This window comes from Capricornis sumatraensis, chromosome 19, assembly GCF_032405125.1.
Source record: "Capricornis sumatraensis isolate serow.1 chromosome 19, serow.2, whole genome shotgun sequence".
NCBI classification, from domain to species: Eukaryota; Metazoa; Chordata; class Mammalia; order Artiodactyla; family Bovidae; genus Capricornis; species Capricornis sumatraensis.
This window is the reverse complement of record NC_091087.1, coordinates 73,477,439-73,500,612: the sequence shown is the minus strand read 5'-3', so window position 1 is coordinate 73,500,612 and position 23,174 is coordinate 73,477,439. Positions and strand designations below refer to the sequence as shown.

Sequence of the window (23,174 nt, the reverse complement as noted above, 5' to 3'; positions counted from 1 at the left end):
CCAATGAGAAAGAAAGGCCCAGAGACTGAAGCCTGCACTTCAGAAAAGAATACATCTGAGCAGACGATAAACCTACAAAGAGATGCTTACCTTCATTCGTCATCAGCTGGCTTTGAAACCAGCTCATCACAATGGCTAAAATGAAAGACAGACTACAGTGGAACAAGGTATTTATAACACGTATATAGCCAACAGAAAGTTCATATCCAGAATAAAGAAATCTTCAGAAAAATTAAGACAATGTCAGGCAGTCCAATGGGAAAGGACCGATAAACATTTATAAGAGCACCTGGCCTCATGATAGAAATGAAAATTAAAGCAGCAGTGGGCTCCTATAATGAGATCCTGTTGGCCCGCGGTAAAGTAGGCATATAGATTGATATGATAAAATTGAGAGTCCAGAAATTAATTTTTACATGTATGGTCAATTGGTTTTTGATAAGGATACCAAGGCAACTGGACTTCCCAGGTGGCGCTAGTGGTAAAGAACCTGCCTGCTGATGCAGGCGACACAAGAGACTTGGATTCAATTCCTGGGTGGGGAAGATCCCCTGAAGAAGGGCATGGCAACCCACTCCAGTATTACTGCCTGGAGAATCCCACATATAGCGGAGCCTGGCAGGCTACAGTCCACAGGGCCACGAAGAGTCAGATATGACTGAAGTGACAGCGTGCATACACGCACCTTAGCACGCCGCCCTAATGGCAGAAAGAAAGAGGAAGTAAAGAGCCTCCTGATGAGGGTAAAAGAAGAGAGTCGAAAAGCTGGCTTAAAACTCAGCATTCAAAAAACTAAGACCATGGCATCTGGTCCCATCACTTCATGGCAAATAGATTAGGAAAAAGTGGAAACAGTGGCATACTTTATTTTCTTGGGTTCCAAAATCACTGCGGACGGTGACTGCAGCTATGACATTAAAAGATGCTTGCTTCCTTCTTGGGAGAAAAGCTATCACAAACCTAGACAGTATATTAAAGAACAGTCATCACTTTCCTGACTAAGGTCCGTTTAGTCAAAGTTATGGTTTTTCCAGCAGTCATGTAGGGATGTGAGAGTTGGACCATAGAAACAGTTGAGTGCTGAAGAATTGATGCTTTTGGAGTGTGGTGCTACAGAAGACTCTTAGGGATCCCTTGAACAGCAAGGAGATCAAACCAGTCAATCCTAAAAGAAATCAACCCTGAATATTCACTGGAAGGACTGATGCCAAAGCTCTAATACTTTGGCCACCTGATGTGAAGAGCTGACTCACTGGAAAAGACCCTTTTGCTGGCAAAGACTGAAGGCAGGATGAGAAGGGGACAACCAAGGATGAGATGGTTGGATGGCATCACCGACTCAGTGGACATAAGTTTGTGCAAATTCTGGGACATAGTGAAGGACAGGGAAGCCCGGTGTGCTATACAGTCCATGGGGTCACAAAGAGTTGGACATGACTTAGCGACTGACCAACAAAGAGGCAGAAAGCAAATCAGTGGCTGCCTGGAGCTGGGATAGGAGTGCGGGCTGATGGCAATTGAGCATAAGGGGCGATGGAAACATTCTAAAACTATTAATACATTGCGGCAATGGCCGCACAACTCTACATGTTAATTATAATAATACACATTTCCAATCATAATTAGTGAATTCTATAGTATGTAAGTTATGCCTCAATGAAACTTTTAAAAAGGCTATGATTTTAGAAAAAAGCAAGAAAAATCTATGGGCAGAGCTAAAATTATACTCAGAGGAACACATGGCTTTAAGTTAAGTGAACTCTGTATATAAACACTGAGGGAAAAAAAAAGAAAAGAAAACAGGATAATTAAAAGTGGAAGTGAAGTATATTGAAAAGGAAATAATCAGAAGAATAAATGAACTCACAAGGAGACAGCACCACCACAGAGGTAGGAGAAACTAAGAGATTCTTTAAAGAGCACAGTGTGTGAGTTAACACGTGACCCGGCCTAACCTGGCCTCCCAAGGCGGGGATCTGCAGATTCATCCTGAGCAAAGCACTAGGCCCAGCCGAGTTCTGCCACAACCTTTCACCCTATGCCATGGACTGTGAGACGCATCTGTTATTCCATATTTGATCTCTGCTAAAATTGGGTGCATCGGACAATCTCTGGGAGAGAGGGCATGAACAGAGTGGTGTGCGGTTCTCTAGACGGTATCCAGGAAAGAGTGCAGAGTACCAGGACGGACACACTCTAGGTCTGATACAGTACAGCAGTTTACAGAAAGGGAAGAAAACCATGCCCAGCGTCACGCAGTAAACGTGGAGGCAGAGAGTAACGAAGATTAAACTGAGCACAGCGTGCAGCAAAGTCACACTGCGACGATCCTGAGGCTCCTCTCAGTAACGCAAGGACAGTTCAAAGCCGGAAAATTTACCCACACAGCAGTTATGAAATTAACATCTTAAGGAGAAAAACCATACAGCATCTGATAAAATGCAGCAGCGGCGCTAGGACATGACCCGCCAGCCACAGCGACACAGAAACAGCGGTGCAAAATGTGGACCGTGAGGCGGCAGCATGCCGGGCCAGCGTGATTCACCAGAAACCGAGGGCCGTTTTCCCGAGGAGAAGCTGAAGCCGGTCACCCAAACGGGAGACCACGGGGGCACGCTCGCACTGCTGATATCTATGTGTTACTGGTCCCAGCTGAAGGCAAAATAAAACTAAGAGCACCAGTATTTGTTGGTACAGATGCTGGAAGAGAAAAATACCTAATTACAAATGCTGCTGCTGCGTCGCTTCAGTCGTGTCCGACTCTGTGCGACCCCATAGACGGCAGCCCACCAGGCTCCCCCGACCCTGGGATTCTCCAGGCAAGAGTACTGGAGTGGGTTGCCATTGCCTTCTCCAATGCATGAAAGTGAAAAGTGAAAGTGAAGTCGCTCAGTCGTGTCTGACTCTTAGTGACCCCATGGACTGCAGCCTGCCAGGCTCCTCCATCCATGGGATTTTCCAGGCAAGAGTAATGGAGTGGGGTGCCACTGCCTTCTCCAATTACAAATGACAGAACTATATATACGGATGCTAACAAAAACATTACTAAGATTAATAAGAAAATTTGGTGACAGAGTAAGAAAATATTAAAAAAACAACCGTTTTTCACTAGATTAATAGGAACGAATTAGAAGCATAAATGGAAAAAACACAACGCAAGAGTGACAAGACCTAGAAAGCGCTTGGGAGGAAATTTAACACAAGGGTAGAGAATCCCAGGCAAAGTCATAAAACCTTATGAAAAGTCAGAAAACAAGAGCTGAAAAAGCGAGGCAGCGTACCACTGTCCTAGATGGGTAGAGTATCATAAAAACAGAATTCCACCAGTAACTATATCTTTAATGTAATTCCAGTCAATTCCTATTTTTTTCTGAACCAGACAAAAGTTGCTCTGACATGCTTCAATTCAGTTCAGTTCAGTCGCTCAGTCGTATCCAACTCTGTGACCCCATGAATTGCAGCACGCCAGGCCTCCCTGTCCATCACCAACTCCTGGAGTTCACTCAGACTCACATCCATCGGGTCAGTGATGCCATCCAGCCATCTCATCCTCTGTCATCCCCTTCTCCTCCTGCCCCCAATCCCTCCCAGCATCAGAGTCTTTTCCAATGAGTCAACTCTTTGCATGAGGTGGCCAAAGTACTGGAGTTTCAGCTTTAGCATCATTCCTTCCAAAGAAATCCCAGGGCTGATCTCCTTCAGAATGGATTGGTTGGATCTCCTTGCAGTCCAAGGGACTCTCAAGAGTCTTCTCCAACACCACAGTTCAAAAGCATCAATTCTTCGGCGCTCAGCCTTCTTCACAGTCCAACTCTCACATCCATACATGACCACAGGAAAAACCATAGCCTTGACTAGTCGGACCTTAGTCAGCAAAGTAAGAGGCGCTAATGTTTTAGAACAGCCAGGAAAGATGCACCACACAAGACCAATGAGGGGCATGGCTTGGCCAGGGTGAGATTCAGACTATGTGGGTGTGTCTTTCTGGGCGTAAGAAGGGAAGGGGTCGGCCTGGTGGGGCACAGCCTTGTGGGCAGGGGCCGACCTCCAGCTGGGACAGGCCGTGGGGACAACGCCCGTGCCTGAAGGCTCAGCACAGTGGCCCCAGGAGCAGGGACAGCAGGCGGCCCTTCACTCGCTCCCGGGGGGCTACCCCTGGTGAAGGAGGCGCTGGCTCCAGGAGAGCAGGCCCTGGGGTTTTCTGGATGGGGAACCCCCAGAACCTAGAGCAGGGCTGGTGTGGGGGTGTTCCACACGGTGTCTGGTGAATGGCTGAACAGCACCAGAAAGGCACAGACTATTAGGGAGGGAAGACTCCTCCAGAAGGATTTATTAGGCACGCTATCTGCTATACAGCTAAACCAAACACAAGCCAGACACAAGCTCTGCAGAAGGCAGTGAGAGGAGAGCCTGGATCCCTAGCAAGCGAGGGGTCAGAAGTACATCCATGAATCCATCAATCCCTTCCTCCACCCACTGTTCCACCCCCTCCATCCATCCACCCTCCCCAGCACACTCCTCTCGCTCCAGTCACCCTCTCTCCACCCACCCTCCCTCCATCCATTCCCCCACCCTCTCTCTCTCCCTCCCTCCACACCCTCTCCCCTCCAACCCTCTCTCTCTCCCTCCCTCCACCCCCTCTCCCCCGCCCACCCTCTCTCCCTCCATCCATCCACCCTCTCTCCATCCACTCTCTCTCCCGCAAACATCTATACTGAGCTCCGGCTCTGTGCCCTGCAATGTGGAAGGCACGGGAATACACCTGTAAAGATGACAAGCTTCCTGCTGCAAGTTCATACACAAGGAAAATTAACCATAGAAGATCCACTGTTAGAAATTTAAGGTATGGAAAATGTTTGATGCTTTATTACACTAGTCTTATAAGTTAGTAAACATAAAGCCTTTCAGAGGTTCATATTTGACTTTGGGGTCCTTACCTTGCTTCCCCAATAAGATTTTATGTACTTCAACCTCAAAATCTCTTGGAGAAGCACTTTCAGGGAGTGAATACCCCCCAGACAGAAAGGGGTGGCTGGGCTGTTTTGGGGGGAAACTTGAAGCAAAGAGCACTGTCCCCTGACTGACCTCAAGCAGGAAACCCCGGGTAGAGGGAATCCCCAAGTGACCCAGAAGGAGAAAGTCCGTAAAAGACTATTGCTATCATCCTTACTTCTCCAGCACCAGAACAACGGAGAGGTTCTACCATAGTTTTTACAATTACTCTGCTTGCAGTAAGTCCTTTCTGGATTTCCAGAGTTCTAAGACAAACGAAAGAGGAGGATTACCTGAAAGAAAACTGGCTAGCTGAATTACAATTAACATGAAAAGTTAAGTATTTCCTCTGTGTGTGTTAAGTATTTTATACCCATAATGTACTCATGATTACATTTTTATCATAAATAGCTCTGGAATTTGAAATATAAGTTGGTTAAGTTAGTGGCATTCAACCTGAAAAAACTCAGTAAAGAGGAAAAAATAACCCTACAGAATTTAAACACAGCAAAAGAAGCTAGCAAACCTTCCAAATGTTGCTCCTTACCCCTAAGTGGGCAAACTTCAACTTTCAAAAGATGAATAATAAAAATTACCTTTTAAAGACGGTAGTTTTTGAAGTTCTCTATTATTGCTGGCGCTAAACCTGGAAGAATTTTGCCGTTTGTCTTTCTTCACTATGGGCTGAGGGGCTGGCACTTTTATTTTACTAGATACTGCAGACGGGGCAGCAATAAGGCTGTTTTTCCTGCTGGGAATCTGTTTCCAAAATGAAGACAAAAACAAATAAGTATGTCAAACAGTTGTAGTTTATAGCACAATTAGAAAGGGAAAAATACACACGAAAAAGGCAAGTTTTGCTCCGGGATAGTCTCTTTCACGCTACTAGAAAACAACTCAATTGCTTACAAGCTGCCGGAGTCTGTGGTTACATCCCACCCCAGTGATGCCTTTTTTTTTGGAGATTTCACAGATACACCTAATTCCCTGCATCTTTCGAACTTCTGACTATAGGGCTGATGTATACATAGGTTGATGACAGTGACCCTTGAAAAATGCTCATATCCTAATTTCTGGAACCTATGAAAATGTTTCCTCACTTGGCAAAAGGGACTTTTGCCCACTCTTAGGTATGTAGCCAAATGAACTGAAAGAGTGGTGCTGAAGCAAAGCCTTGCATACCAGTATTCACAGTGGAACTATTCACAACAACCAAAGACAGGAAAGCCCACGTGTCTATCAAATGATAACGCACAACATGGTATATCCACACATCGGAGTACTACTCAGCCACGAAAAGCAGTGACGTACAGAGACAAGCCACAAACCAGGTGGACCTTGAAAACACCACGCGCCATGAAAGAAGCCAGCCACAAAAGGCCACGTACTGTATGATCCCATCTGTACGAAGCAACCAGCACAGGGAAATCCACGGAGAGATGGCAGGTGAGTGGTTGTCAGGGCCTAGCACTGCGGGAGGTGAAAAGCGAAGGCGCGATGCTTACGGGGTTCCCTTCTGGGGTGACGACAATGTCTGCAACTAGACAGTGGCGATGGCTGTGCAACATGGTGAAAGGACGAAGTGTCGCTTGGGGTACATGTCGTGCTGTGTATCTTTTACCACATATAAAAAAGGATGCCATCTGTTCCTTTTCAGCTTGTTTACAGAAGCCCCTGCCCTCACCCCACTGTCTCAGGCAGAACCAGGAGCTCCCTTGTCCTGTGACCCCCCACTGACCTCTAAACAGGGCCTGGCGCTGGGACAGTGGTCTCCCCTCCAAAAGAAGACTGGCAGCTCTTGGACTTTTGAACTATGAATGCCAGCTCATGTCAAGGACAGCGCCAGCCACGCACAAGGGAGGAACCGGTGTGGAACAGAGAGGGGCACTCCACAGCCGCTAACCCAGTGCTCCCAAAGGGCTTTTGTCCTTCCAGACGGACTCACAGCAGCCCTGGAGCCGCAGGCGTGCACTTCCAAGGCTGCTCTGGGCTCTGGCGTGAGAAGGCGCTCGTGTCGGCTCAACAGTCAGTGATGGACAACTGGGTGCTTCCCTGGTTTAGGTGTTTACACGCAAAATGAAAACTCAACCGTCCATCTTGAAATTACAAGAAATTTTTCTAAAGAAGAATGATACTGTCTAAGCTACTTGATTTGGGTAAGATCTAAGCAGACTAACTTCTTCCTTTCCTTGCCACTCCGGGAAAGGAGGTGATGGGCAGTTTCGTTTTTATGTATTCACTCAGTGAGGTGAGAGGTGCTCCGAGACTGGCTTCAGCCTCGTTTGTTTTTGGATCAGTAATGGAAAATGATCATTATTATTAATATTTGGATGCGCTGCGTGGCCTGCAGGATCTTAGTTCCTCCACCGGGGATGGAAGCTGCGCCTCCTGCCATGGAAGCATGGAGTTCTAACCACTGGACCGCCAGGGAAGTCCAATGGGAAGTTTATCAAACTCAGAATTATTTATCAAAAGAGCTGCCCTTTTCCTTCCACTGGACATCGCTGCAATTCAGCGGGCTCTGGAGGTTCCGAAGCGAGGGTGCTGACCCCCACCGCTATGTCAGAGGCTGCTGCATTTCCAGGTGGGACGTGGGGGCCTTGGGATGCCCTGAGACTCACATGAAGCCCCATTAGTGAAGTGGGGCAGGACCACTCTTCTCAGCTCAGGGCCTCTTTACAGCAGGGCTGCACGGACTCTGGGGGGCGGGGCGTCTATCACTGCCAGTTGTCAGGCCTTGGCAGTGGGCTCTTGGAGGGCTGGGCAGGGGGAGTCTGTCAGGCGCCCCCTGCCCAGCCCCTGCACACCGCTGTGCCCCCAGGGAGGGGCACAGCAAGAGGTGAGTCTGCTGGGGGCATGAGACTCCCCCCCTTCCCAGGTCTTGCAAGCAGCCCAGGCTGCACCTCGGGAGCTGGAGGGGCTTCCTCACCCTCAGGAAAAGCGGTCCCTGGCAGTTTCTAACGTGAGGTGCATCAAGCCTGAAGGTCTCTGGACCCAGCAGTATGCCCAAATCCCCAACTTCCTATGCAGCCAGGCAACTGCACCCCCATAAAATCAGAGTGAAAAGAAATGTGGACAGCAATATATGGGTATTTGTCAGCTTCTCAGTATTCTGAGATATTTCCTTCAAACAGCAAAACAGACAACTGGATTTGTGATAAAGCCTCATTTCTAGATGTTTCCCCATACAGGGGATCACTACTAAACAAGCACCTCTTTCCTGCCATTCAAACACTGCAATTCGAAAAATTCACAATTAGCTGAAAGACATTTATCGCTCATTTAAAGTGAAAGAAAGTGAAGTTGCTCAGTCATGTCTGACTCTTTGCAACCCCATGGACTGTAGCCTACCAGGCTACTCTATCTGTGGCATTTTCCAGGCAAGACTGCTGTAAAGTGAAAGTGAAAGTGAAGTCGCTCAGTCGTGTCTGACTCTTTGCAACCCCATGGACTGTAGCTTATCAGGCTCCTCCGTCCATGGGATTCTCCAGGCAAGAATACTGGAGTGGGTTGCCATTTCCTTCTCCAGATCTTCCCAACCCAGGGATTGAACCTGGGTCTCCCACATTGCAGGCAGATGCTTTACCATCTAAGCCACCAGGGAAGTCATCGCTCATTTGAGCAGGGCCAAATCACTGGCCTCTCAACAGCATCTAGGTGGGGAGTGGGGTCAAAGACAAAGGCATATCTCTTTCACAGAGCACAGTCTCCACAGGTTTTAGAGCTGAGCCCAGAAACTCATAAGGCAGCATCAGTGCCCAGCCTCTCACCAAAGGGTTTCTCTTAAGTACTGAATCTGATTTGGAGTCCACTAAGCCAGGGGTCAGTGAGTTATGGCCCATGGGCCAAATCTGGCCCCCTACCTGTTTTTGCAAACAAAGTTTTATTGGAACACAACCACACCCATTTATTCACCTACTGGCCATGGGTGCTCACTTGCTACAATGGCAGAAATGAATAGTTGCCAACAACCCCTGGCTGAGGGGTGAGAAGAAAGGAAGAACAGAAGAGTTTCCTGATCGAGGTCAGGCCTGCACTCTCACTTAACGGTGTAAGTCTTAAACAAGGGATAATGAAGGCGTGGAAAGTTACAACCTCCAATCACAAGGTCTGCACGAGGAGTTGCTGGTGCATCTAAGGACGAGACAGCGTTCCCCAGATGTCTCGAGAGCAGAAAGCAGACGGAGGCGTGAGGCCAACGAAACGAGGCTGGGCAGCCTCGCTCTGGAAGCCATACAGTGGGTAAGGCTGGCAGGAAAAGGCAGGTGACCTGCTTCCACAGAGCCCCCACACTCAGAAACGCTGGGCACAGTGTGCGCAGGAGTGAAGTCTGGGGCCCAGGGACTTTCCCTGGCGATCCAGTGGTTAACACTCTGTGTGTCCAACGCAGGGAGCATAGGCTCGACCCCTGGGGGCGGAACTAAGATCCCACATGCCGTGCAGCACGGCCAAAAAACAAAAAAAAACACCCCAAAAACTTTAAAAGAAGAGATATGGGGCTGAAAAGGAGATTACTTTCTCGACTGAACACTGACCATCCACAGCTACTGAACCATGTGTGTGCGACACTGGAGAACCAGCTGTCTGTGAGGGAGGAAAGGCATTCTCCGAAGAAACCAGGCTGTCCAGGAAAAAACGAAGGCGGCGAGGGTAGGAGCCGGCCTGCAGGGCACAGCTGTCTGCATTCTGCCTTCAGGGGTCAGAAGCCACAAGGGCCAGCTCTCAGCTCAGGCCTGTAAAGCCAGCAGTCAGCTGACAAGCCCACCCAACTGAAGTGCCGGGCCCAGCCTCACCCTCCCAAGTGTGGCCGAGGAACCCCGACATCTGAGGGGCTGGGTCTTCGACCTGAAACGCACCTCCCTGTTCCCACTCTTGCCCCTCTGGTTCCTACCCAGCAAGTGCAGAGGTCTTTAGAACCATTAGGTCAGATCATCTCATGTCCCTGCTCACCCCGTCATCTTAGAATAAGAATCCAAGATGCCGCAGACGAGCCCGAGAGCCTGCTGGGCGTGGCCTGTGTGCCGTCTCTCCAAACTCCTCAACGCGCCTCGCTTCTCTCCAGCCCGGCTGGCCTTCTTTCTGGTGGACACACCCAGCTCCCTCCTGCCTGGGCCTTTGTACTAGCTGCTTCCTCTGGCTGGATCTCTGCATCTCTGGCTCCTTCTCCACCCTCAGGTCTTACCTTTGCCCTCGTCTCCCTGGGGAGACTGTCCCTGACAGCCTGCAGTAGCCTCCTGGCTTCCAGCGCAGGGCAGCCAGAAGTGGTCCTGCCCACCAGGGGTGTCTGGACAAGTGACAGGCCCGGATTCGATGTCACGAGGACCAGCGGGAGCTGCTGGCGTCCGGAGCCCCGGGACCGCGGCTCTGCCCAGCACAAGGTGGTCCCACACCAGTGTGACTGCTGCCCCTTAGATACAAGAGAGTACACGGCACTCACTGAAAGCAAACTGCACGCGTGCAGGGTCCCTGCTGTGCCCTGCGTCGAATCCCCAGCACCTGAGGTGGTGTTCAGCACCCAGCGGGCCCTCAGAACGTGCCTGCTGGGTGACTGAGTGTAATGTAAAACACGATGGCCATTCGGCTGGCCAGGCGGCGTGATGGACTTTCCACCAAAGAACCGCAGCCCGGTTTGTCGGTAACCTTGCAGGTAGGCTGCGGCGTGGTCAACGCTGCTCTGACTTGCTCGAAGCCTGGACTGGCCATGCTTGGGTGCTACGCCAAGGTTGAGCTGGTTCCTCCATCTCCTGCTGAGATCTCTACAGCTATTCAGAGCTTGAAAGACACTGTCCACAGTGCTAAGACTGGCAGCTTCAGACAGTGTAGTTAAGGAAGCTCTGTTGAATGGCTTAGTGGCCACCAAGGCCTGACTATGGCTTTATGTAGGGGAGATTGTGGGCAAGTGTGGCATCACTGGTTACAATGTCTAAAGACCAATCTTTCATATGTGATTATATCTGCTTTATTATATCAATGTTTAAACTACCATACAATTGTGCTCATTTCACATGCTAGCAAGGTAGTGCTCAAAATCCTCCGAGAGAGGCTTCAACGGCATGTGAACTGAGAACCTCCAGATATACAAGCCGGATTTAGAAAAGGCAGAAGAACCAGAGATCATATTGCCAACATCCACTGGATCACAGAAGCAGCAAGAGAATTCCAGAAAAATGTCTACTTCTGCTTCATTGACTATGCTAAAGCCTTTGACTGTGTGGATCACAACAAATTGTAGAAAATTCTTAAAGAGATGGGAATACCTGACCACCTTACCTGTTTCCTGAGAAACCTGTATGCAGGTCAAGAAACAACAGTTGGAACCAGACATAGAACAATGGACTGGTTCCAAATTGGGAAAGGAGTATGTCAAGCTGTATATTGTCACCCTGCTTATTTAACTTATATGCAGAGTACATTATGCGAAATGCTGGGCTGGATGAAGCACAAGCTGGAATCAAGACTGCAGGGAGAAATATCAACAACCTCAGACATGCAGATGATATCACTGTAATGGCAGAAAGTGAAGAAGAACTAAAGAGCTTCTTAATGAAAGTTAAAGAAGAGAGTGAAAAAGCTGGCTTAAAACTCAACATTGAAAAAACTAAGATCATGGCATCTGGTCCCATCATTTCATGGCAAACAGATGAGGAAACAATAGAAACAGTGAGAGACTTTATTTTCTTGGGCTCTAAAATCACTGTGGATGGTAACTGCAGCTATGAAATTAACAGACATTTGCTTCTTCAAAGAAAAGCTATGACAAACCTAGACAGCTTATTAAAAAGCAGAGATATCACTTTGCCAACAAAGGTCCATATAGTCAAAACTATGGTTTTTCCAGCAGTCATGTATGGATGTGAGAGTTGGACCATAAAGAAGGCTGAGAGCCGAAGAATTAATGCTTCTGAACTGTGGTGCTGAGGAAGATTCTTGAGAGTCCCTTGGATAGCAAGGAGATCAAACAAGTCAATCTTAAAGGAAATCAGTCCTGAATATTCATTAGAAGGACTGATGCTGAATTTGAAGCTCCAATACTTTGGCCACCTGATGTGAAGAGCTGACACATTGGAAAAGACCCTGATGCTAGGAAAGACTGAAGGCAGGAGGAGAAGGGGGCAACAGAGGAGATGGCCTGGATGGCATCACCGACTCAAAGGACATGAGTTTGAACAAACGCCAGGAGATGGTAAAGGACACAGAAGCCTGGTGTGCTGCAGTCCTGGGATTGCAGAGTCAGACCCGACTGAGCAACTGAACAACAACAATTATGTGGGTGTTCTGGACCATGTGTGAGCAGACTGGTATTTGAATAAAATAAGACAATGTGTCAGGAAGGAAAGAAAGAGAGAAGAGACCAAGAGAATGCTAGCTGAGGGGAGGAAGATGACTCTGGGAGAGAGGAGGCTCACCCTGCAAGCAGAAAGGCCTCGCCCTTCAGAGGCCAGGCCCTCCCTCTCGGCATGCAGCACTGGTTAGATCTGGAAGGAACCAGACCAGCCCTGCTCTAGGGTGCAGGGCTCAGAGTTGATCAAGGAAAATGTGAAACTGCCGACTTCTGGACTCTTGCTTTTAAAACCAAGTGTGTTTTGATCCCCGCCACCCCCAACCTGCAAATAAAGCTAAATGTCTAAAGAGAAAGACGAGAAGAACACAACGCCGCTGTTTTCCCGCCACCGCCCTGGGTCCACTCCGATGGGGAGGGCGTGGCCTTGGGCTGTGTCAGGGGTGGGGCTTTAGAAGGTAGGCGGGGCCTCTTTCCCACCTCACATCCCCTTGTCACCTGCCTCTTTTCTCTAATTTTACCCATTTGCTCTTTTGGCCAGTTTATATGTCTTCTTGTCTCCTAAATTTAATCCTAGGTTTGATCCTTTATATTAAGAAGAGTGACAGCTAACAAGTTGAAAGCGCTCACACTGGAATTATTTTGAAAGCTACTGCTGGGGTCTGACGCCGCTCCGTCCAGTAGAACTTCCTGCAAAGTGGGAACCGCTCCCTGTGTGCTGTCCAGCAGGGGACCCAAGGCCAGATGTGGCCGCTGAGCATGTGGAATGCGCCTGGTGTGACCGAGGAACTGAACTTCCCAATCTGATTTATTTTCTGTTACACTTAGCAGCGTGTGTCAAACAGCTAGCTAACTCTTGGGTGGCGCAGGTCTTGCATCTTAGCGGTGCCAGGCACACTGCTACTCCCACTGGGCAAAACCAGCTGTAGGTCAGAACTAGCACCCTTTTGGTGGCGCTAGTGGTAAAAGAACCCGCCTGCCAACGCAGGAGGTGTAATAGATATGGGTTAGGTCCCTGGGCCGAGAGGATGCCCTGGAGAAGGAAAAGGCACCCCACTCCAGTATTCTTGCCTGGAGAATCTCATGGACAGAGGAGCCTGGTGGGCTACAGTCCATGGGGCTGCAAAAGAGGTGGACACGACTGAAGTGACTTAGCATGCACACACAGTGCCCCTTTAGAGCCTTGCTCAAGCTCATTTTGGTCCAGTGGCTAAGACTCTGCACTCCCAGCACAGCGGGGCATGGGTCTGGTGCCTGGTCAGGGACCTAGATCCCACAAAATGCAGGGAAGCTCTCACATGCGGCAACTAAAGCTGCTGGAGTCAAATAAATCAATATTAAAAAAAAAAAAACCCAAACCACTTATGATAAAGTCTTCTCAGACGGTAAAGAATCTGCTGGCAATGCAGGAAACCTGAGCTTGATTCCTGGGTCGGGAAGACCCCCCTGGAGAAGGAAATGGCACCCCACTCCAGTATTCTTGCCTGGAAAATCCCATGGATGGAGGAGCTTGGTGGGCTATAGTCCACGGGGTTGCAAAGAGTCGGACACGACTGAGCAACCAACACTTCCATCATGATAGAGGAAAACGTGAAGTCCTCCAACGAAGAGCTTTTCTTCCTCCCCTCTTGCAGCGTTTACTTCTAGGCCGGCTCTCTCCCGCCCTCAGGTGGAGAAAACGAAGATGACGCTGTGCCCGGGGTTTGGGAAGCAGCACGTCTCAGCAGCTGCTGTTCTGGAAGCTGACCTACAAGCAGGGCCTGGGGAGACTTGGCTCAACACCACCGGCTGACAGGAAGACGCCAGGCTGTTACCAGAACGCTGGGCCAAGCCAGACAGCATCGTGTCCCGACCTGGGCAGCTGCCCAGTACTTAAGGAAACACCGGAGACGCTGTGAGAGTTGCCATCTTCCAGAGGAATTTTCCCTGTGACTTAGGAAAAGATCCCCGTGATTCATGCTGCGGCAGACTGACTCGCCCGCCCTGCGCCCCTCGCCGGGGGCGGTGACCGCGCCACCGCCACAGGCAGGGCTCCAGGCCCGCACTCGCTGGGAGAAGGCTGACCCAGGAGCTCCCACGAACAGGGATGCTTCCCGTTATCTCATACAAGTCAGTTCCAGGCTTACTCATCAGGCAGTGGAGCTTTTGCTGAAGAGGAGAGGGGTGCTCATGGACCTTCTCTGCTGGCTTTACCCGTGAGGCACTCCCCACGTCCACTGCCACGCCCCGCGTCCCACGTGCGCTCAGGGGCTCCTGGGTCTACTTTAAACCCTCTGCTTTCCTCGCCCATGGCTGCAGGGAGCTCTTTACAAGAACGTGCCCTGCCTCGACCCATCCATTCAGCAGCTGCTGAGTGCAAACGATGGGAGCCAAGTTACCCCCAAATCTACTCAATGTCTGACAGCAACAGCTGTGACCCTTTACAAATAACAGAAAACACGCTTCATGGGTGATGACGCGGGCCTCCCTCTTGTCTTCCCCGGTGCCTTAACAGGACAAGACACACTCAAACTTTTGTCTCTCTTTCTATATATGTACACACACAACTTATAAATTACGTATGTTCTACTGAGAAATATTCCCAAAATAAATTTAAAATACGAACGATAAAGCACCCAAGATTTGTGGATATGAAGGGCCAACTCTAAATTATGCTGGGATTTCTGACTGTGCAAATGGTTGACACCCAACCCCCATGTTATCCAAGGGCCAACCAAACCTTTTACAAAAATCTTTAGAAACATCAGAAAAAACACCTAAGATGATAAGCTTCAGATTTGTGTGTGTGCGTGCTGAGGTGCTTCCATCGTGTCCAACTCTTTGCGACCCCATGGACTGTAGCATGCCACCTTATCTGTCCATGGAATTCTCCAGGCAAGAAAACTGGGGTGGGTTGCCATGCCCTCCTCCAGAGAATCTTTCCAACCCAGGGTTTGAACCCGTGTCTCCTGTGGCTCCCGAGTTGCAGGATTCTTTACTGCTGAGCCACCGGGAAGGCCCAATCTTCTGCTCTAATATAATGCTATTTATTTGAAACAAATTACACTAAATGAAAATTTGGCATTAACATTCCCTTAGACGATCAAGGAGACGATACATAAATAAGCCTCTTAACAAGAGAGATTTTTTTCTTTCAAATTTACAGAATCAGAAAGAAAACAGCCAGCTGATTGATTTGAAGCTCTCTTCCTTCCTGAACACTTTCAAAGTCCACCACCAAGCACTTCTTGACTCCAGGTCCTAACACATCTGGCGAGTGCGAAGAAGAACCCAGTCAAAGTGCTGTCCTCAAGGTCTCGCTCTAGTTGGGAGGTAAATCTCAGGTGAATTAAAGTTGTCCGAGGCACTATATACACGGTAAATAATTGGCAGAGCAAATAACTGCTATGCAATTGAAAAGATGGGGAAAAGACATGTTCCAGGATGGTGAGAAGAAGTTTCCTCTAAATTTCAGAACAAATGAACTTGAGTTGGAGATACAAAGATGAAAGCAGGAAAGGGATGAGAGGAGTAGTCTAAACAACAGGTCTCTGAGTGGTCTCTCTGAGGCCCCTGGGGAGGGGGGATCTCCTATTTTTATGGTAACATTGAGACACGCTTTGTCTTTATAACCATCATTTTGCTGATTTCTCACAGGCTACCGGACACATGATATCAAAACAGACAGAATGCAGGCGCAGATTCAGGAGACCAGCTATCTTCAGTTAAGCCAGATATTACAGGGATTTGCAGAAACACACAGCAATGCCATTTTTCCTAGTGAACTTTTGTAAATAGTCATTCCTTATAAAAAAATATTCTATTTATGTCAACACATCATAGGTGTGGTATAGGTATTAAATAAATGCATAGCAAAAACTTTTCTCTTTTAGTTTCTGATATGAAATATGTAGCTATAGCTCACTTCAGTCAAAGCTCTCTGGGACCCTCACGAGTTCTGAAGGGTGTGAAGGGGTATGGGTGCCCCTCTGTCTGAGCACAGCTCTTCCCATCAATGTGCCAGGCACGACTCACAAGCAAGCGTGCGTGATCTGTGCAGAGAGCTTTCTAGAGCAGTGGCTGTGACATGGGGCCATTCTGCCCTCCAGGAGACACTGGGCCATATCAAGAGGCAATTTTGCTTATCACCGCCAGAGACGGGGAGCTGCTGGCACCTCGTGGGGCTGCCCAAGTATCCCAGGGGAGCTCCTGAGTGCACAGCACCACGGGCAGCACCACAGGGGCGCACCTGGACCCCCACAGCTGCAGTGCTGAGGGTGGGTTGCCCTCTTAAGAGCAGCAGGTCTCCGGTGGGAGGCACTCTGTGACCACCAAGTGTCCAGCTTGTAGCACAGGACAGGAGCCGGCGCTGGAGAGGGGACGGCCCAGGGAGTCTTACTCCCTGAGGACACTGCGCTCCTGGCACCTCCAGACCCCATGTCCTTCCAATCCAACCGTCCTCTCTGCAGAGCCGTCATCTTCCTGGATACCTAGGCCCTAAGCAATGATGATGCGGAATTCCCATTCCCAACAAAATAACTTGTAGAGTCCCTTGGACAGCAAGGAGATCAAACCAGTCAATCCTAAAGCAAATCAACCCCGAATATTCATTGGAAGAACTGATGCTGAAGCTGAGGCGCCAATACTCTGGCCACATGATGCGAAGAGCCCACTCACTGGAAAAGACCCTGATGCTGGGAAAGACTGAAGGCAGGAGAAGGGAACGACAGAGGATGAGATGGTTGGATGGCATGAGTCTGAGCAAACTCCGGGACACAGTGAAAGACAGGGAAGCCTGGCATGCTGTAGTCGATGGAGTCACGAAGAACTGGACGTGACTTAGCAACTCAACAACTAACAACAAAACAATTACATAAGAATTTTTACAAAGTTTTTTCGGCCCCACCCAGAGGCATGAGAGATCCTAGTTCCTTGACCAGGGATTCCCCTGCAGTGGAAGCACAGAGTCCTAACCACCAGACCGCTAGGGAAGTCCCATCAAAACAGATTTTAAAGTGCTCCTCCTTGGAGCCCTCTCCGAGTGTCCCTGGAGGCCAGTTTGCGGTTGTATTGGAAAAAATCGGTAAGACGACGATGGGAGAAGGGGCACGGGAGGCCCCCAGTGAGCCTGAGTTCAGAATTCAGCCTCCACACAGAGGCTTTGGTGTTCTGGGGATTTGAGTTGGGGACTTTCCTCTCAGGATGGGAGGACCACGGCTGTCCCCCTGAAAACACTCAGCAGCACAACCACTTCGCCGTCCTCCGCCAACCTTATGCAGCTCAGAAAGCCTGCTACCGAGTCACGCGACTGGAGAGTCAAAAAACTTTTCATGGACAGGTGTCTTTCCAAAAAACGTTATTCCTGTTAACATGTAATGGGTGTTACCATCACTGTTAGATCAATTAAGAAGCATCTCTAAAATTTCAGTTTAAGTTTCTAAAACAGGACTCTACCACTGATGCCGACGGGACCCCAGCAAGTCTGGCTTCCTGTCTCAGGAACCCTGAGGGGTGGGGGTGGGGAATGCAAAGGGACAGGTCACAAAGAGGAAGACGAATTACTGCTGAAGGTGGAAGAGGTCAGAGTAAGCTAAGCAGAGGTTAGGAGAGAGGGCTGTTCAGCTTTCCTTTCAGCAACAGATATTATGTAAGAGTTGCTGTAGAGACTTTCAAACAAAACTGAGCTGAAACAAGATAAGGAAGGCACAGGACCAGAGAACAACACTCGAACGACCTTTAATGTGCTTACAACCAATCTCTTTATAAGAAGCATCGACACTTTTAAAAACGTAACTTTGGACACAGTACACAAATTGAAATAACGCTAACAAAACACGTAGTCGTGTGGTCTGATCCTCTGCAGTGGACTCTGGGACTCCCCAAGCGGTTTATTAGGGTTCTAAGCGCTCATCCAACGAGCCTAGCTATGTGTCTATAGACTCGATGCTGACTGCGGACAGCTGCTCAGAGGCGAGTTCCCTCTGTCAATCGCCACAGGCCTACAAGGCCAAGGTCCCCGTGAACTCATCTGTGTCCCCACTCCTGAAAAGCACGCTTGAAGTAAACCAGCAGGAAGTATGGAAACCAGCAGGACACTTATGGAAAAGCAAGTCAAACATTAACCATTCTGTTTGAAAGGAGGAAAAAAAAAATCTACTTGGAAAAAAAAAAAATCAAAGATGTACCAAATACAGGTCAGTCAAGGAGTAGAAATTTCTACTAAAAGACAAAAGTACAGCAGCTGTTATGACTTTTAATGGTATTTTGCTGCCCTGAGAGATATATCCTGGCCCTGTATCTTGTGGGGAAAACTTTTAAGGGTCACGCCTGATCTATCCCATGCAGTTAAAAATGGCCAAATGTGAAACTCACTAAGTCATTTTAGAGATGAGGAGCCAGGGCCACAGAAGTTAGGTGCCACTGCTGACGGCACCCAGGGGTCAGCGTTTGTGCTCACGAAGCCCGGCTGAGGCACTGCCCCTAGCCACACCTGTCATGCCTGCAAGGACTTCACCTTCTTGCTAAAGACTCATGCCGTTAAATGGCCCCCATTCTAACCAAGCAGTCTGCGATGCTAGCCACCAGCTCCTTTGTTTTCCTTGAGGCCAGATCGTCACCAGCCAGGACTTTGTATAAAGACCTTCCCTCATACTTGAAGTGGCTGGTATACTGAGTCAACCGCAGGCCAAGTTCTTTTACGTGTTCTTGGTCGGGATGACTTGTCTGCCCTGGACGAGCACCTGCTCTGTACCCCTCGGGCTATGAGGTCCAGGATGTGCTAACTGTCCTAATGGAGGTGTGTCTGCAGGGTAACCTGAGCCAATGCCGACCGTGAAGGTGATGTGACATCTGAAAGGTTCAAAAAGCAGCGTGGGAAACTGTAAGTAAGTAAGTGTTAGTCGTGTCTGACTCTTTGCGACCCCACGGACTGCAGCCCACCAGGCTCCTCTGTCCATGAGATTTTCCAGGCAAGGATACTGGAGTGGGTTGCCATTTCCCTCTCCAGGGGATCTTCCCAACCCAGGGATTGAACCCGGGTCTCCTGCACTACAGGCAGATTCTTCACCGACTGAGCTACCAGGGAAGCCCGTTGGAAACTATAAACCCATGTGAACCGTTCAGGTTAAAACATTCCAGCTCGAAGTAACATCGGCAGACAGGAGAGGAAGAGAGTGTGTGATGGTTTCATTCACCCGTGTGAGTCAGTCGCACTGGCTAAGGGGGTGGGACTGGAAGTGAAGATGGGCAAGAATACAGAGGGGAGAGAGACAACAGCGGGAAAGCAATGGCCAACCCAGAGTTCAGAGGAGCGGAAGGGCCTCGGCTAGTGCTCCTGCAAAGCATACAGGGCCTGCCAAGTGTCAGGCTTAATACGCCATGTTGCCTCTGGGATCCTGAGGAGGAGGAAGTGAAGGGCCCAACATTTCAGTACTTTTCAGTGGTAATTTCAAGCTCTGTAGCTCCAGCTCTTAGACAGTAGCGCTAGAAAAAATACAAAAAGACAAGTGGGGCATCACACTCAGGACACTGCAGGCCACACCTCAAGCCTCTTAAGCCACTGACAGTGCAAACACCCAATCCACCTTAAACAGGCACTTGACTTAGGAGTGGCTTTGAGTTGCTGAGAAGTTGTTGTTGTTGTTGTTTTCCAGATTCAAACTTAACATTTTCCATCCTTACGGTCAGGTTCTTTTCATTAAAACAGGAATAAATGAACTATATGCACTGATCTGTGTGTGTGCAACACTAACAGAGACAGGTATGTGAGCAAGAAAGGTTTAGGGCAGCACTAGGAAGACGAAGCAGTTTTAATGAAAGATCAACAACCCAAAAAAGGGAAAAGAAAAGGCATATACCTTCGCAGAGCAGCTAAATTTCATTTAAATCTATTTAGTCAAAAGACTGACACGGAAGTAAGCCAAGTCAAATGCAAGAACGCCACAGTGAAACGTGACTGTCTGCTATAAAGGAAGGACAGGGGAAGACTGGCACAAAGATACTGGTATTTAAGGAACCTTTTGGATTTCTGTTTTCTGCTTTGGGGAGGGCAACAGATTTGCTGGAGTAAACCACCTCCTAAAGAGGAGGGAGACTTAGAATGTACCAAATGGTAAGGAAAAGATAACCTGGGGCTATATCTATTAAAAAAAAAAAAAAGCTACTGCAGATAATGGCCTGTTAACTTATTTCCCAGACAGAACTGAACTCAATTCTAACTTGGCTTATAGGAAAGGGTCTGACACTTGTAAATTACTGTCACTGTTGATAAACAGTCCAGCTATGGAGAACTGTGACTCCAAATTAAGCAGCTTCTCTGCTACCAAGGATTCAAAACAGCCCATTAGCTCTGCCTAGGTCCGTGTGGCTCCCAGACCCTCAGCCCAAGGTGCTCTAGCTCAACCGGTCACAAGGAAGAAAAGGTGGAGCCAAGCACTGGCTCTGTAGATGCCCTCAAAGCACGCTCCCACCAGGTAGACACAGTCCCCACGAAGCACTCTGGCAGCTTCCTCAATAAGCCCAAAGGAAAGAAGCGAAAGAAGTCAGAACTGGCCAATACAAAGAAAAACAATGTAAAAGATGACAGACGATCGCACAAAAATAGCAATACCAGAAAACCCAAAATATACCAATACTGTCAGGGACAGAGGCTAACGGGACAGGACACTTACAGGGGAAAACACAGCAAAGTCTACACCTCGGAAAGCAAGGGTGATGGGAGGAGGGGGAGGAAGAGCTGCTGAGACAGACCTGTCCGTGAGCATGCTCAGTCGCTTCGGTTGTGGCTGACTCTTTGCGACCCCATGGACTGTAGCCCACCAGGCTCTTCTGGCCATGGGATTTTCCCCAAAAGAATACTGGAGTCGGTTGCCATTTCCTCCTCTAGGGGATCTTCCCAGCCCAAGGATCGATCCTGTGTCTCCTGCATTGCAGGCAGATTTCTAACCACTGAGCCACCAGGGAAGCTGAGAGCCAGACCTGGCCCCTTGCAAAGGAAGAGGGAGGATGGGAAAACTGAAAGGAACCTGAACCCAGTCTTGAAAGAGTCCTTGACGCCAGGCTCCACAGCAGGGCTGCTGGATTTCAGGTGGTGGTGGTGGCGGGGGTGGGGTGGTGAACTTGAATATGCCAGTTGCACCAGAGGTGCACAACTTGTCTGAAAACATTCTCATTTCCCCAAAGACAAATAATACAAACCCAAATAACTAAGATGGAGGGCTATGAGCAACACGAGTAAAAGATCTCATGCAGGGAAATATTTCAGAAGAGCCTAGATTTTCTCACCCTCAGTTTTCCTGCCCTAAAATGGTGTTTATGAAAAAAAAAAAAGGAAACAATATTTAAGAATAGTTACCTCTGATTCTATTATGTCTTGTCCTTCTTTTGAACTTTTTCCACTTTTCCCTGCTTTGGGTGATTCCTGGGAAACATCAAGCAGAATCAATTAGGCTCCTCAATTTTTAGACTGTGTAACATCAAATAAACCAAAATGCAGTTTCATAAGTATTTAGACAATTTAACTATGAGTTTTGATAGTTTTCATCAATACCGTCACGACTCTCTTCCTTTCTATGGTTAAGAGACCCAGGACTGCGATGTGGCACCCACTGGCCAACCCCAAATTCAGATTCTCGCCGTTTGCTTCGTCTGCATTATCTGGCGCTCAAAACTTGAAGCAGAAACAAGTAAACGCACATTTGTACCATGCTCTCGGCATCTTGAAAGATGCACATCACAACCCTTTTTTCCCCCTTCCCACACTCAACTCTGGGAGCGAGGATGTCTGGGGTGATTCTGAAACGCTACAGAGCTCCACCTGAAGCAAAAACATACCCCCCCCACCCAACCCGTATGCAAGCGCAGCACAGTCACAGCCGCCGCCGCCGCCGCCGCCATCCAGGATAATAATAGTATTTGAGAGCCCCGTAGCGTCCCTCCGGAGGGCAAACCGTTCTCCCCAAGCATTAAGCCCAGTCCATTCGCTGCCCTCCTCCCCAGCCGGAGGGTCCCTGCTGAGACGCCTGCACCCCGGCCTCGGAAGCCCCTGTCCAGGCGCCTGCGAGGATGGGTCAACCACCTCCGCGGCCCCACCTGCCCCCTCGCGACCATCGCGCGCGCCGCCCCTCAACCCCGGCCGCGCCCCCCACGCCCCAGGCCGGTCCCGGCCTGGGCTCCGCGGCCCCGGGCGGGCCCGCTGCCCCCCCGACCCCCCCCCCCCCGCACCCGCGCGATCCGGGAGCCCCGCCGGGCCCCGTTCCCGGGCCGTTCCCCGCTGCCCCCAGCTCCCGCCCCGTCCGGCAGCCCCGGGGCCCGACTCACTTTCTCCTTCTTGTTTTTATTCGGCATGGCTGGTGCGGACCGCCGCCGCCTCCTCCGTCGCCTGCCCCCGCCCCGGCCGTCGCGCCTCCCCCTCCCGGCCGCCGCCGCCGCCGCCGCCGCCGCCGCCGCTGCCGCCGCCGCCCGGGGACTGAGTCGTTCGCTCGCTCGCGGTTCCCCTTTCCCAGGCTCCCAGAGGCTGCGGCAGCCGCGGCGGCGGCAGCGGCGGCGGCGGCGGCGGCGGAGGCAGCGGCGGCTTCTCTCCGCCCCTCCCCAGGCCCACCCCGCCCCTCCCGTCCCCCAGAACTCTCCCCGCCCCCGCGCCCGGCCCCGCCCCCGGCCCGCGTCCCCGCTCCGCCCCGGGCCCGCCTCCGCGCTGGCCCCGCCCCGCCCCGCCCCGCCCCGCCCCGCCCCGCCCCGCCCGCGAACCCGCCCCCTCTCCGACCCCCGCCCCCAGGCCGCGGCCACCGCCCCCGGAGTGCGCGGCCCCGCCCCGCCCCGCCCCGCCCCCGCGGCCCCGCACCGCCCTCCGGGCACCCCGCCATTGGCCGAGGCGCCTCACGTGCCCTAACGCTCTCCGTTCTCTCCGCTTCTTAGCGCGGCCTTGGTC

General features: G+C 50.2%; 1 protein-coding gene across 3 annotated transcripts in view; it reads right to left on the bottom strand.

Moving 5' to 3' along the window:
* Positions 1-22,610, bottom strand: part of PPP2R5C (protein phosphatase 2 regulatory subunit B'gamma) — a 136,781-nt gene extending 114,171 nt beyond the window's left edge. Inside the window, exons 1-3 of one of the 3 annotated variants that reach the window (XM_068991093.1) lie at positions 22,568-22,610; positions 21,603-21,668; positions 5,589-5,751 (exon numbers count right to left, since the gene is read on the bottom strand). In XM_068991093.1, coding sequence (XP_068847194.1) covers positions 5,589-5,751; positions 21,603-21,668; positions 22,568-22,594 — 256 coding nt within the window. In that variant the 5' untranslated portion in view covers positions 22,595-22,610. Of the gene's footprint in view, positions 1-5,588; positions 5,752-21,602; positions 21,669-21,797; positions 21,911-22,567 lie in introns of those variants that run through there. The other 2 variants (XM_068991094.1, XM_068991098.1) reach the window with 2 other exon arrangements.
* Positions 22,611-23,174: the final 564 nt, after the last annotated feature.